Source organism: Sinocyclocheilus rhinocerous, unplaced genomic scaffold, assembly GCF_001515625.1.
Source record: "Sinocyclocheilus rhinocerous isolate Xijiao unplaced genomic scaffold, SAMN03320098_v1.1 scaffold3040, whole genome shotgun sequence".
NCBI lineage: Eukaryota > Metazoa > Chordata > Actinopteri > Cypriniformes > Cyprinidae > Sinocyclocheilus > Sinocyclocheilus rhinocerous.
In genome coordinates this window covers 234761-246878 of record NW_015656614.1, presented here as the reverse complement: position 1 = coordinate 246878, position 12118 = coordinate 234761, and the positions used below count along the sequence as shown (strand labels likewise).

Here is a 12118-nt window from a genome sequence, read left to right as displayed (position 1 = left end):
TCAAAATAATTTATGACATGGGAAACAAAAATTGATAATATAATAGCTTTGAGATTGCTAAGGTGAGTTTTATGGAGTCTGGTGACTCTGATGAACCCCTCATTTATAGCTGATACGGGTTAATATGATGAGGGTGGGATATCATAAAGACTGATAATCATTACACATGCATTTTCAAATGAACTTGTGTTATTGGCTATATTTTTCTAAATAATAAATGTCATCCCTGGTACAATGTTCCACCATAAAAAAATACACGTATTCCAAAGGCCAAATCTTTGTATTACTCTCATCTTTTATTTGACAGTTTTTAGAATAAAAAGTTCTGCTTGATGACCACAGAGAGAGGCATTTTTACAAGTTCATTTGTTACTAATCCCGTTCTTTGCTCCTGGTAAACACAAGATAATTTAGCTAAACTAAGGTTAAACTGTATTTTTTCGCTCAAACAGTACAGTGACATTTAGTTATCCTTTAACAGTTTTGCCAGCAATTAAGTGTCTGTACCAGCAGTTGCACAAACTGATGCTTCTGAGGACAGTGTTCTTCTTTTTAAAGTGCAGGTTTATGTCATCAAATGAAATTCAGTTTTTTATTGGTCCAGTCACACTGTTTTATTGACAACAGTGCACTTAGATTCCCTTTCAGAATGACCTGCCATAGTGTGTGATTCTGAGTGGGACATCTGATTCAAAATCAAACGAAAAAGAATAGATCCCATGGGTGATCTGCACTAATCACTAATATTTTGTTTAAATCTACATGTATAACATTTCTTTATTCATGTTTTTTTTAAATATATATATGCAAAAATGGCTATATATCCAGAAAATATATTTTTACAAATGTATTATGCATATACACTAATCAGCCACAACATTAAAACCACCTGCCTAATATAGACCCCACAAGACCTCTGAATGTGTCCGGCACCAAGACATTAGCAGCAGATGCTTGAAGTCCTGCGAGGTGAGGCCAGCACATCCCATAGACGCTCAATCGGATTGAGATCTTAGAAATTTGGAATCCAAGGCGCAACACCTTGAAATTTTTGTTATTTTCCTCAAACCATTCCTGAACAGATATTGCATTGTGCCAGGGTGCATTATCTGAATAAGCCTACTGCCATTAGAGTGTATGTGGACTGCAACAATCTTTAGGTAGGTGGTATGTGTCAAAATAATATCCACATGAACTCCAGGACCCAAGGTTTCCCCAGCAGAACATTGCCCAGATCATAACAGTCTCTGCCAGCCTGCCATCTTCCCATAATGCCTTAATTGTATTTTCAAAACAGAATATGTGGCCTTACCACATTTCGATAACCCTGGTATCAATGACCCTCTGAAACCCTGAGGTTCTAGATGCCCTCTTGTACAGTACACTGGAGCTGTGCTGTGTTAATGGATGAACCATTAATTCATGTGGGAGGAGAATCTTCCCATGCCTTAAATAAAACGTTGAGCAGATGTCAGTTTCACTCCTCTCATCCTGTCATTGCTAAAGCATGGGAAAGGGTTTCCACATCAGTAAAACTGTCGGGATAGTAGGGATTGTGTTAGGCGCTGGAGCGCTAGCCACAATCATCGCTCTCTCGGTGGTCTACTCCCAAGAGAAGTCCAAGAACGAGAATGAGGTTAAACCCACAGATGCCGCAACATCAGCTCCAACAACTGCACCATCCAATGAACCATGGGACCAGTGGCGCCTTCCTCAGACTCTTAGTCCACAAACCTACAATGTCACTCTGTGGCCACGTCTCAAGCCAGATCCAACCGGACTCTACATCTTCACAGGGATGTCCAGCGTGGTCTTCAGATGTGTGGAAAAGACAAACCTCATCCTCATTCACTCCAATAAGCTGAACATGACAAAGCAACCCACCTTGACGGCACTTGGAAGCAAGCCAGCTCCTACCATTGAATCAATTGTGATGCACACAAAAACGCAGTATATGGCAATTCATCTGAAAGATGAATTAGCTGCTGGGGAAAGCTACGAGCTCTACACAGAATTTGTAGGCGAGCTTGCAGATGACTTGGGAGGCTTCTACCGAAGTGAATACAATGAGACTGGAGTGAAGAAGTAAGAAGTTGATTCATCTTGTCAGTTCCTCCTATTCAACAAAAGGCCTTTCATATATAGTTAAATCTCCTTGTTGTTTTTTTAGAGTGGTCGCCACAACCCAGATGCAGCCAACAGATGCCAGGAAGGCTTTCCCTTGCTTTGATGAACCTGCAATGAAAGCGGTATTCTACATCACTCTTTACCATGATCCAGCAACCGTAGCCCTCTCCAATGGTGTTGTGATAGGTAAATGAACACTTTATTCTGTACAGGAGCAGTGTTGGGGAAGCTGTTTTGAAAGTGTAGCTTGCTAAGTTAATCATAATATGAAAAAGTTAAACTACACTGAAGCTACACTGAAGTTACTTAAGGGGACCATATATCTTTATAATTATAAAATATAACATAACGGTTATACATTCATCATTTAATCAGAGCCATATTTTGCTAATTCAAAAACAATGAGGGATTTTGCATGAACAAACTCTATCTCAATTAGTGTGACATGAAATTCAAATCTGAATGGGTAAATTATATTATATAATAAATTATATGCGAGTTAGAAAGTTTGATTATTCCTTTAGCTTAAAAACAGCAATGTAGTGTTTGGTTGCCCTACACAGCAACTCGTTTGATAAAGTAGTTTACTTCTGATGAACAAGTTTGCTTTATTCCTATAACTGACTTCAAGAAAATTCAATGTTCAGTGGTTCATCATTCAATGTCTCTTTTTGACTTTCAGATGAGGTTAACGTCACAGCGGATGGCACTCTTGTAACCAGAACAACATTTGCGCCCACAGAAGTCATGTCGACATATTTGTTGGCATTTATTGTCAGCGATTTCGGCTTCATTGAACAAAACATGGATAAACTGCAGGTAACTTATCTTTTCAGACAAAATTCCACCAATTTAATAATGAAACCTACTGCCCTAAGCCCTACCTAATTTAGCAAAGATTAGAAAACAACATGTTCATCTACTAAACACAACATTCTATAATTGATACAAACAGATCCGAATTTTTGCCCGTCAAGAAGCCATAAATGCAGGACAAGGGGAGTATGCACTCAATGTGACTGGACCAATTCTCAAATTCTTTGAGAAATATTACAATGTCCCCTATCCGCTGCCCAAATCAGGTAAGAACCTATGATATGACCTGTATTTTATGAGGCAATTAAATCGTTTTATTATCGAAATGACACTTTAAGTAAGATTAGGTGAATGCTTAAAACTTTTAGGCCATTTTTAGAAGTTTTACTCATTCCTCAAAATATTGCACAGATCAAATCGCTCTGCCAGACTTCAACGCTGGTGCAATGGAAAACTGGGGCTTAATCACATACAGAGAGACAGCCTTGCTGTACGATGAAGAAATATCCTCCAATGGAAACAAAGAGAGTATTGTTACTATTATTGCCCATGAACTTGCCCATCAGGTATAATCAGGAGTCCCTTTTTCCAATTTGAACCCTAAATGGGAAATGCTTTCCAGAAGTTACTTCACAACTATAAAGTTTATAACCCCTGCAAATGACCATCTTCCACTTTCTTTTTTAGTGGTTTGGAAATCTTGTGACTCTCAGGTGGTGGAATGACCTGTGGCTCAATGAAGGTTTTGCATCTTATGTAGAATATCTTGGAGCAGATGAAGCTGAGCCGGATTGGAACGTTGTGAGTGTCTGAAGCCAAAGCCTCAGTGATAAACTGTAAATGCTACAAGCTATCACAAAGAGCAGATGAAATCATAACTGACTCTTCTATTTCTATCCCCCAGAAAGATTTGATCGTTCTTAATGATGTGCACCGAGTTTTCGCCATAGATGCATTGGCCTCATCTCACCCCTTGTCGTTTAAAGAAGAGGAGATCCAAAGACCAGAGCAAATCAACGAAGTGTTTGATACGATTTCCTACAGTAAGGTAGTGTGGGAACTGTTTGCTACGTTAACTATAATGTCTAATAATGAAGAACATACAGACTACATGTGGTTTGTCTGGTAATGTAGAGTCTCTTTCTCTAGGGGGCGTCAGTACTTAGGATGTTATCGGATTTTCTGACTGAGACAGTGTTTACCCAAGGCCTCCAGGTAAAAACCCTTTGTACACTATTCCTTGTTGTGCTGTACAATAAAAATTGAACATGCTTTTGCGATGGAGAATGCTTTTGTACATTCACAACCATTTTTTTTTAAACAGACTTACCTGGATAATTTTAAATTCAGCAACACAGTGTATACAGACCTTTGGCACCATCTTCAACTGGTATGTTGCAATTAAACAATGCTGTTCAGCCATGTCATTATCCGATTTTTTTGCCACAGAAAACATGCTCATATATGAAATGTTATAGGCTGTGAACGGCACCGGCACTGGCACCAGTCTTCCCAAATCTGTGCAAGAGATTATGGACCGCTGGGTTCTTCAAATGGGCTTCCCCGTGGTCACTATTAACACTACAACTGGCCAGATCACACAGGAGCACTTCCTCCTGGACCCTGAATCTAAACCAGACAGGCCATCAGAATTTAAGTATGTCAAAAAGTATTTTGAAAGAAAAAAAAAAAGTTTACTTTTTTTTACGGTTTACTAGATACTTTAAAATCTACTTCATATGAAACTGAAGTAGCGAGAGATCTTTTCTTCCATATTGTGACATACATTTGAGTAAAACAGACGATGGAAAAAAAAAACAAAAACAGGATGATAGGATGGGGACTTGATTCTGTCAATCAGTTGTTGATTGGATGGAGCAGATTAGCTGAATGTGAAATTGCAGTCGATTATAAGAAATAGGAGGGGTTAAAACAGACTAAATGATTGGAGAAGTCTAGCATACATCACCAGAGAGAAGTTTGTAGTTTCACCAGAAGATTGAGCTGACATTCAATTAAATATATGCACAGATGAATTGTTCACAATTAGATCAATAATATACATTTATAATGAATTCTCTTTACATACCAACTTATTATATAAATCCTACTTAAGAATGAATCACAAAGTTCTGCTGAAATGTGGAATTACTATATCACAATATGCTTCATTTTTCAGTTATGAGTGGTTTGTACCAATTTCATGGACAAAGAAAGAAGTAGCACAACCCCTATATTGGCTGCTAAAGAAAACTGGTGAGTTTTAAGATGACAGTGACGATAACGATCACAGTTATATTTAGAAATATAGATCATCCAAAAATGATAATTCTGTCATTACATATTCATGTTATTCCAAATCCTTATGACTTTGTTTCTTATGTTGAACACCAAAGTAGAAGTCTAGCAGAATGCTTAAACTGTTCTGTTCCATACAATGACAGTGAATGGAGACTTTTATTTCCAAAAAAGCAAAATAAAAGCAGTCCATACTATTTGTATGCTATATTGCAAATCATCTGAAAGCATATGATATATAACAATGACATAACTATTAGAAAAAAAAAGAACATTCTACTAAATTTCTTCATGTTCCACAGAGAAAAGAAAACCACGAGGACAGATTTTTCATGCTTTAGTTAACTTTGCATGTGATTACATTCGCAAATTATCATTCAATGTTAATACAGGACAATACTGTACTTGCTTTAACAAATCCATGTATTTCTGCTCTACATTTCTAATTTAGACCAATCGAATGACATGAAAATAAGTGTTGATGAGTGGGTTCTGGCCAACATCAATGTAACAGGATACTACAGGGTTAACTATGATAATGATAACTGGCAACGCCTACTTAATGTACTCCAGAATTCAAGACAGGTAAAAAGAATTACATTTATTAAATTAGACATCATAACATTGTTACTTAGAGCACGATTTGGATTGTCTTTTGTTCAGCTTAATAATCAACAGTAATCTTTTTCATTTGATTTCATTTAGAGCATTCCAGTTATTAACCGGGCGCAGTTAATTGATGATGCTTTTAACTTGGCCAAGTAAGATCTGAACTTCTTTCTTTAAAGTTATTAGTGTGATTTCAGTCAGTCCAAATGCTAAATAGCATCTTTCCCCTTTACAGAGCAGGAATTATTGAAACGACATTGGCTCTAAGAACCACACTTTTCCTAAACTCTGAAACTGAGTACATGCCGTGGGAGGCTGCTCTCGATAACCTGGACTACTTTTACCTCATGTTTGATCGCACAGAGGTGTACGGCCCCATGCAGGTAAGTTTGTCTCTGAATATTTCAGAATGTCAACGCCACTGAGCTTGAATTCTAACATCACATTTTTTCATACCTGCAGTCGTACGTTGGAAGACAGGTGAAAGATTTGTTTGATTACTTCACAAGGCTTACAAATTGGGAAGATGTGCCTAAAGGACATACTGACCAGTAAGTCGACATGTAAATATAGAGTAGCGACAATAAATGCTCAGATTTGCTCTCAAACATCTATTCATTGTATTCATGTCTTTGTATCTGCAGATACAATCAGATAAATGCACTCAGAGTTGCCTGCAGCACTGGCAATGAAGAATGTAAGACTCTAATCACAGGATGGTTCCAACAGTGGATGGCCAATCCAAATGTCAACCCGTGAGTTTCACTCAGTAGAAATCTTGGAGAGTATGTGATTATGTTTCCTGAGTGCATCATAGTTAAAATGTATATTTATGCAGACTATTTACTTCTTAGTTTTATAAGATTACTATTATTATAAATGTTGCTGATGTTTATAATAATCACAGATATCCTGTTTAATATTATTGGCAATCAGTTTTAGTTTATCCAATTTTATTTCGTCCTTAGGCATTTAAAGTTGCCCATATTTGGATATTTTTAGTCGCACTTAAAACTGTCTGAATGTCGAGCCCGGTCTCATGAAAATGCGTATAAATAGTACGCCAAATAAAAACGAAAACTCGTGGTATTGATACGCAAAAATGGACTTTGGCGTGCATATGATACGCATGTGTTTGGCGTGCATATAATACGCAGTTTTCGCATACATATGATAGGCATCTACCCCACAACCCTAAACCTACCCATCGCGTAGCATATACACGCCAAAGTCCATTTTTGCGTATCAATACCACGAGTTTTCGTTTTTATTTGGCGTACTATTTATACGCACTTTCATGAGATCGGGTTGGAATGTCACTGCATTGGATACAGGATAAATTTCACAAAACAAAAGATTTTAAATAGTATAAAGTATAAAGCAATAAATATGTTACAAAATATTTTAAAATGTAAACCAAAAAGTATTTAGACACATTTTGGCTGCAAACATTATTAGAACATATCTGTAGTGTGATGAATTATACTTGAATTATACTCAGAACCGTTTTCCGAAACAGTTATTTTGGACGCCTGGTACATTTAAATATTTCATTGATTCATTCACTCACTCTATTTTGTTCCATGAGTCCTTGCAGTATTTCAGTACTTTTGTAATTTTATACATTGTAAGCTTATTACCTTAAATGAATAGACTACCATTTAACTGTGATTTTTAAATGTTCTCACTGCTTCAGTATTAAGGCCAACTTGAGGTCCACAGTGTACTGCAGTGCCATTGCAGCAGGTGGTGAGGGGGAGTGGAACTTTGCTTGGGAGATGTTTGAAAATGCTACTATTGCTTCAGAGAAAGACAAGCTGAGAGCTGCATTGGCATGTGCCACTGAGCCCTGGTTACTGAACAGGTGAGCTCACTGCAGGTTAATGCTGACAAATGCATACAGTTCTCATTGTATTTAGCTAAAGACATGTGCTTCGATTTATGTTGTAGGTATCTCAAATACACTTTGGATCCAGAAAAGATTCGCAAACAAGATGCCACCTCTACCATCATCAGCATTGCAAGCAATGTGGTCGGCCAACCGTTGGCCTGGGATTTTGTTAGAGCCAACTGGGAGTACATTTTCAAACAGTAAGAAATTTTTTTTGTAGCTTATGATTTTATTTGCTTAAAAATACAGATAGTAGTTTTCTATAACTGCACATCCACTTCTTTTATTCTCCATTAGGTATGGAGGTGGATCTTTCTCTTTCTCCAATCTGATCAATGGCGTCACAAAGAGATTCTCAACTCAGTTTGAATTGCAACAGGTATGCGATCTTCCCCAGGACTGCTTTATTTATTTGACTGTCATCTTGTACAGCAGATACTTACATTTGAATGTTTCTTAATCTACTGTCCTGTTTTAAAAACACAGCTGATACAGTTCAGAGATGACAACACTCACATAGGTTTCGGTTCAGGAACCCTTGCCATTGAACAATCCATCGAGAGGACTAATGCCAACATCAAATGGGTCGAAAAGAACCAAGAAGCAGTCTTAGAATGGTTCAAAAAACCATCATACCTCTGAATGATGCACATACTGTAGTTTGTTTGCTCTGAGGAGGAAAGGAACACTGGGGCATTGTTTTGCTTGGCCTAGATGAGCATTAAAGGAAATGATTATTTATTATGGATGATGTTCTAAATCCCAATATATTCCAGAGCAACTTTCTTCCTATGATGATGTACAGTATACAAATATCTCTTTCTTTAAGGCGTGCTTTATAATTGTCTGTTTTCCCTTTTCTTTTTTTGTAAAAAAATAAATTGTATAATGATAAAATAACTTTGTAGAATAAAACAGAACTGAATATGCAAATAGTACAGAACTCTTCTGTATTTATCATTTTGATATTTTGTCTAATGAAAATAAAAACCTCAATCCATGAACTAAATTGTATTTTTCTAGCCAATTTTCAACTTTTGTATTATAGTACTTTATATGTTACAGTATCCTATGGATGGTAAACAATAACCATTTTTTTGGTAATTCTTTTGTATTAATGCATTCCATTATGCAATCCATTATTATTTTTATATTGTGAATATGTATCTTTAATTACATGTTGTCATTTGAACAACCAGTCAGTAAATAGCCACGTCTAATTTCATAATTGGAATTTCATATCAGACAAAAAAAAAAAGAACTCGCAGTCATTTGTTAGCGAGTCATAATGTTATGATGTCTGATAATACCTCACAAAGTTTTCTAGATGGTTGCCAATGCCGATTTTAAATTATTGTCAATTTATTTTATTTTTTTTTATCATTTCAATCTTGGTCTGGAGCCGTTTATTAGGTATAATTTCAGAATATGACCTAATAAAAACATAAACCGTTACACTGACTGAAAACATTTTGGATTACATTAGATCATTTCATTGCTGTGATGCCCCTGTGCTTGTTTTTCTGAACTTTTTCCCACGATTCTCAGCGTCACATTCTACTAAAGAGTAATGGCTGCATAAACATGTCAGGGAAGACGCATGCTATAATATATTATCTCAGTGCACCTCAACTTATCAGGTTACCAGATTCTTTCACTGGCTAGTCTCAGTGTTAATGGATGAGCCATTATACCCTTTGGAGGAGAGAAGGTGGGAAGAATAAATAAAATGCCATCACGGTTTGGTCTGATCTTTGCTGACCAGTGGTGAAGGGGAACATGGTGAGAATCCATTTTAGTGCAATGTGCATTGGATGCACTTTCCTGGGGATGGCATCACTGGCCACCATTGTTGGGTTGTGGACCGTTCAACTCCTTCCTTCTACAGGACCTCCTGCTGAGCCCTGGAACGAGCATCGTCTACCAGACACTCTAGTTCCAGACTACTACAACATCACGCTCTGGCCTCGACTCCAGCCGAACATTCATGGCCTCTTTGTATTCACTGGAAATTCCAGCGTGGTCTTCAAATGTCTGAGGGAGATCGATCTCATCCTCATTCACTCCAATAAGCTAAACCTGACCTCAATAGATGGATATCTGGCCAAACTCTCTGCGCTTGGTACCTCAGTAGCGCCCTCAATTCAGAAAACCTGGATGCAGGAGACGACGCAATACCTTGTCATACAGTTGAAGGGCAAGCTGAAAGCTGGAGAGCTCTATGAGCTTTACACAGAGTTTGTGGGAGAACTTGCAGATGACCTGGCAGGGTTCTACCGAAGTGAATATGAGGAGAATGGAGAGAAAAAGTAAGTCCAACTATCATTTTAAAGATATGAACACAGATCTTCAATAAAACCAGTCAGGAACTCTTATGGATGAAAAATCTGAGCTATCAAGATCAGCATCAAGGCTATTGCAGTTGGCAGGTCACATGTTTGTTTGATAAGTCTCTTGGCAACTTTATGCCTGTTTAACCTTTGTACCATCATATAAACATGGAATATTACTTAGTGGATCCATAAAGCATTTTTTTTTATGTGTGTGTTTGGGCATTACATAATATCCACAAGATTTTTCAGGTGTGGGAGTTTCAATCATCATGTAAATGTTGTTTGGACAGAGAAAATACATACTGTTTCCCAAAATGGCATACTAATAACCCAGCGCTTATTTTATGGTCTGTACCTACAGTTGGTGTTACGAGCACTATATCTTTGTGATATAACAATAATTACTTCCTCCAGGACAGTAGCCACCAGCCAGATGCATCCCACACATGCTCGCAAGACCTTTCCATGTTTCGATGAGCCTGCAATGAGAGCGGTTTTCTACATCACTCTCATCCATGACAGAGGAACCGTGGCCCTGTCAAATGGAATGGAAATCGGTCAGTTCTACTAATAACAGTTTCTTTTCACACATGTCGACTATTTTAAGTAAGGTAATGTGAACTAGAAAATGGATTTCTATAAATTAGAGCATCCCTAGAGTCCCTAGAGCATCTGTATAAAAATTTCAGACAAAAAAGAAAATAAAAAGTTTTAAATCTCAGTCTGCTTTCTAAAGACATGTTGGAAATCATCAGATAGATAGATAGATAGATAGATAGATAAAATAAAATTTAATTTACTGCTTGTTTTCCTCATTCAGTGAAAGTTGACACTGTTCTTGATGGACAACCTGTTACGATGACAACATTTGAACCCACAAAGAACATGTCCTCCTATCTATTGGCACTGGTTGTCAGTGACTATACAAATGTTACATCAGCGAATGACACCTTGGTACGACCATTATTCGTTTTTCATGAGCTGTACGGCTGTTTTAAAAGATACAAATCTCACATTTATTGACCACAAAGTGTGCCTTACAGCATATTTACTCATGGTGCATATGACTAAATGATGTTTGCGCTGAACAGATACGAATATGGGCCCGTAAGAAAGCCATCGAGGACGGTCATGGTGATTATGCCCTGAATATAACTGGGCCAATCCTCAAGTTTTTTGAAAACTATTACAGTGTACCATATCCACTCTCAAAATCAGGTATATTTAAACATCTAAATCATCTTTTGAAGAATATTGTCTGGGGTAAAAAATAATATGCAAGCATTTTTAATTCTCTACCTTGAAGACCAGATTGCCCTGCCTGATTTTTACTTTGGGGCGATGGAGAATTGGGGTCTGGTGATGTACAGGGAGACAAACCTTCTATATGATCCAGTCATCTCCTCTAATGCAAACAAAGAGAGAACGGCCACTATTATAGCCCATGAATTGGCACACATGGTACTCGCATTTATAAAAATATGATATAGAACTATAAGATGTGTAAAATAATAATATTATGACTTGTTTGTGTTCTTGGTCAGTGGTTTGGCAACCTTGTGACTCTAAAGTGGTGGAATGAAGTTTGGTTAAATGAAGGTTTCGCGTCTTATGTATCATATCTTGGTGCAGACTTTGCTGAACCATCCTGGAACGTGGTGAGTGTTCACAAACTAATTAACTTTTAATGGACTTACTGCACCTGCCAATGGTTGGTCAACTAAAACAACATTTACCAGTCATAAACTTTTATTTACATCATTTATTTACATTTAAAGTGTACTTCCTATTATTCCATTAAACTAATTTCATGTTCATAGGACAAAACAGGCGTTTAGCCGTTAAAGGGTCAGTTCACCCCAAAATGAAAATGATGTCATTAATTACTCACCCTCATGTCGTTCCAAACCCGTAAGACCTCCGTTCATCTTCGGAACACAGATTAAGATAATTTTGATGGAATCTGAGAGCTCTCTGACCCTCCATAGACAGCAACGCAACTGAAATGTTCCCAGACAGAAACATAGCAAGGACATCGGTAAAA

The 12118-nt window shown here is 37.3% G+C and overlaps 2 protein-coding genes across 2 annotated transcripts in view; both read left to right on the top strand.

The window, feature by feature from the left end:
- The first annotated feature begins 1495 nt into the window (after window positions 1-1495).
- On the top strand, window positions 1496-8717 carry LOC107720521 (aminopeptidase N-like). The gene is made up of 20 exons (XM_016528252.1): window positions 1496-2085; window positions 2171-2313; window positions 2810-2946; window positions 3083-3209; window positions 3355-3509; window positions 3631-3744; window positions 3848-3991; window positions 4093-4158; window positions 4268-4333; window positions 4422-4600; window positions 5123-5199; window positions 5693-5826; window positions 5947-6002; window positions 6086-6233; window positions 6313-6401; window positions 6495-6605; window positions 7547-7714; window positions 7801-7941; window positions 8039-8120; window positions 8228-8717. The coding sequence occupies exons 1-20, from the start codon at window positions 1508-1510 to the stop codon at window positions 8381-8383; spliced, it is 2871 nt and encodes a 956-aa protein (XP_016383738.1). The 5' UTR covers window positions 1496-1507; the 3' UTR covers window positions 8384-8717.
- A 792-nt stretch (window positions 8718-9509) lies between these two features.
- LOC107720513 (aminopeptidase N) overlaps window positions 9510-12118 on the top strand; it is a 6468-nt gene continuing 3859 nt past the window's right edge. Inside the window, exons 1-6 of the mRNA XM_016528242.1 lie at window positions 9510-10050; window positions 10489-10631; window positions 10895-11028; window positions 11166-11292; window positions 11381-11535; window positions 11619-11732. Coding sequence (XP_016383728.1) covers window positions 9521-10050; window positions 10489-10631; window positions 10895-11028; window positions 11166-11292; window positions 11381-11535; window positions 11619-11732 — 1203 coding nt within the window. The 5' untranslated portion in view covers window positions 9510-9520. The remainder of the gene's footprint in view (window positions 10051-10488; window positions 10632-10894; window positions 11029-11165; window positions 11293-11380; window positions 11536-11618; window positions 11733-12118) is intronic.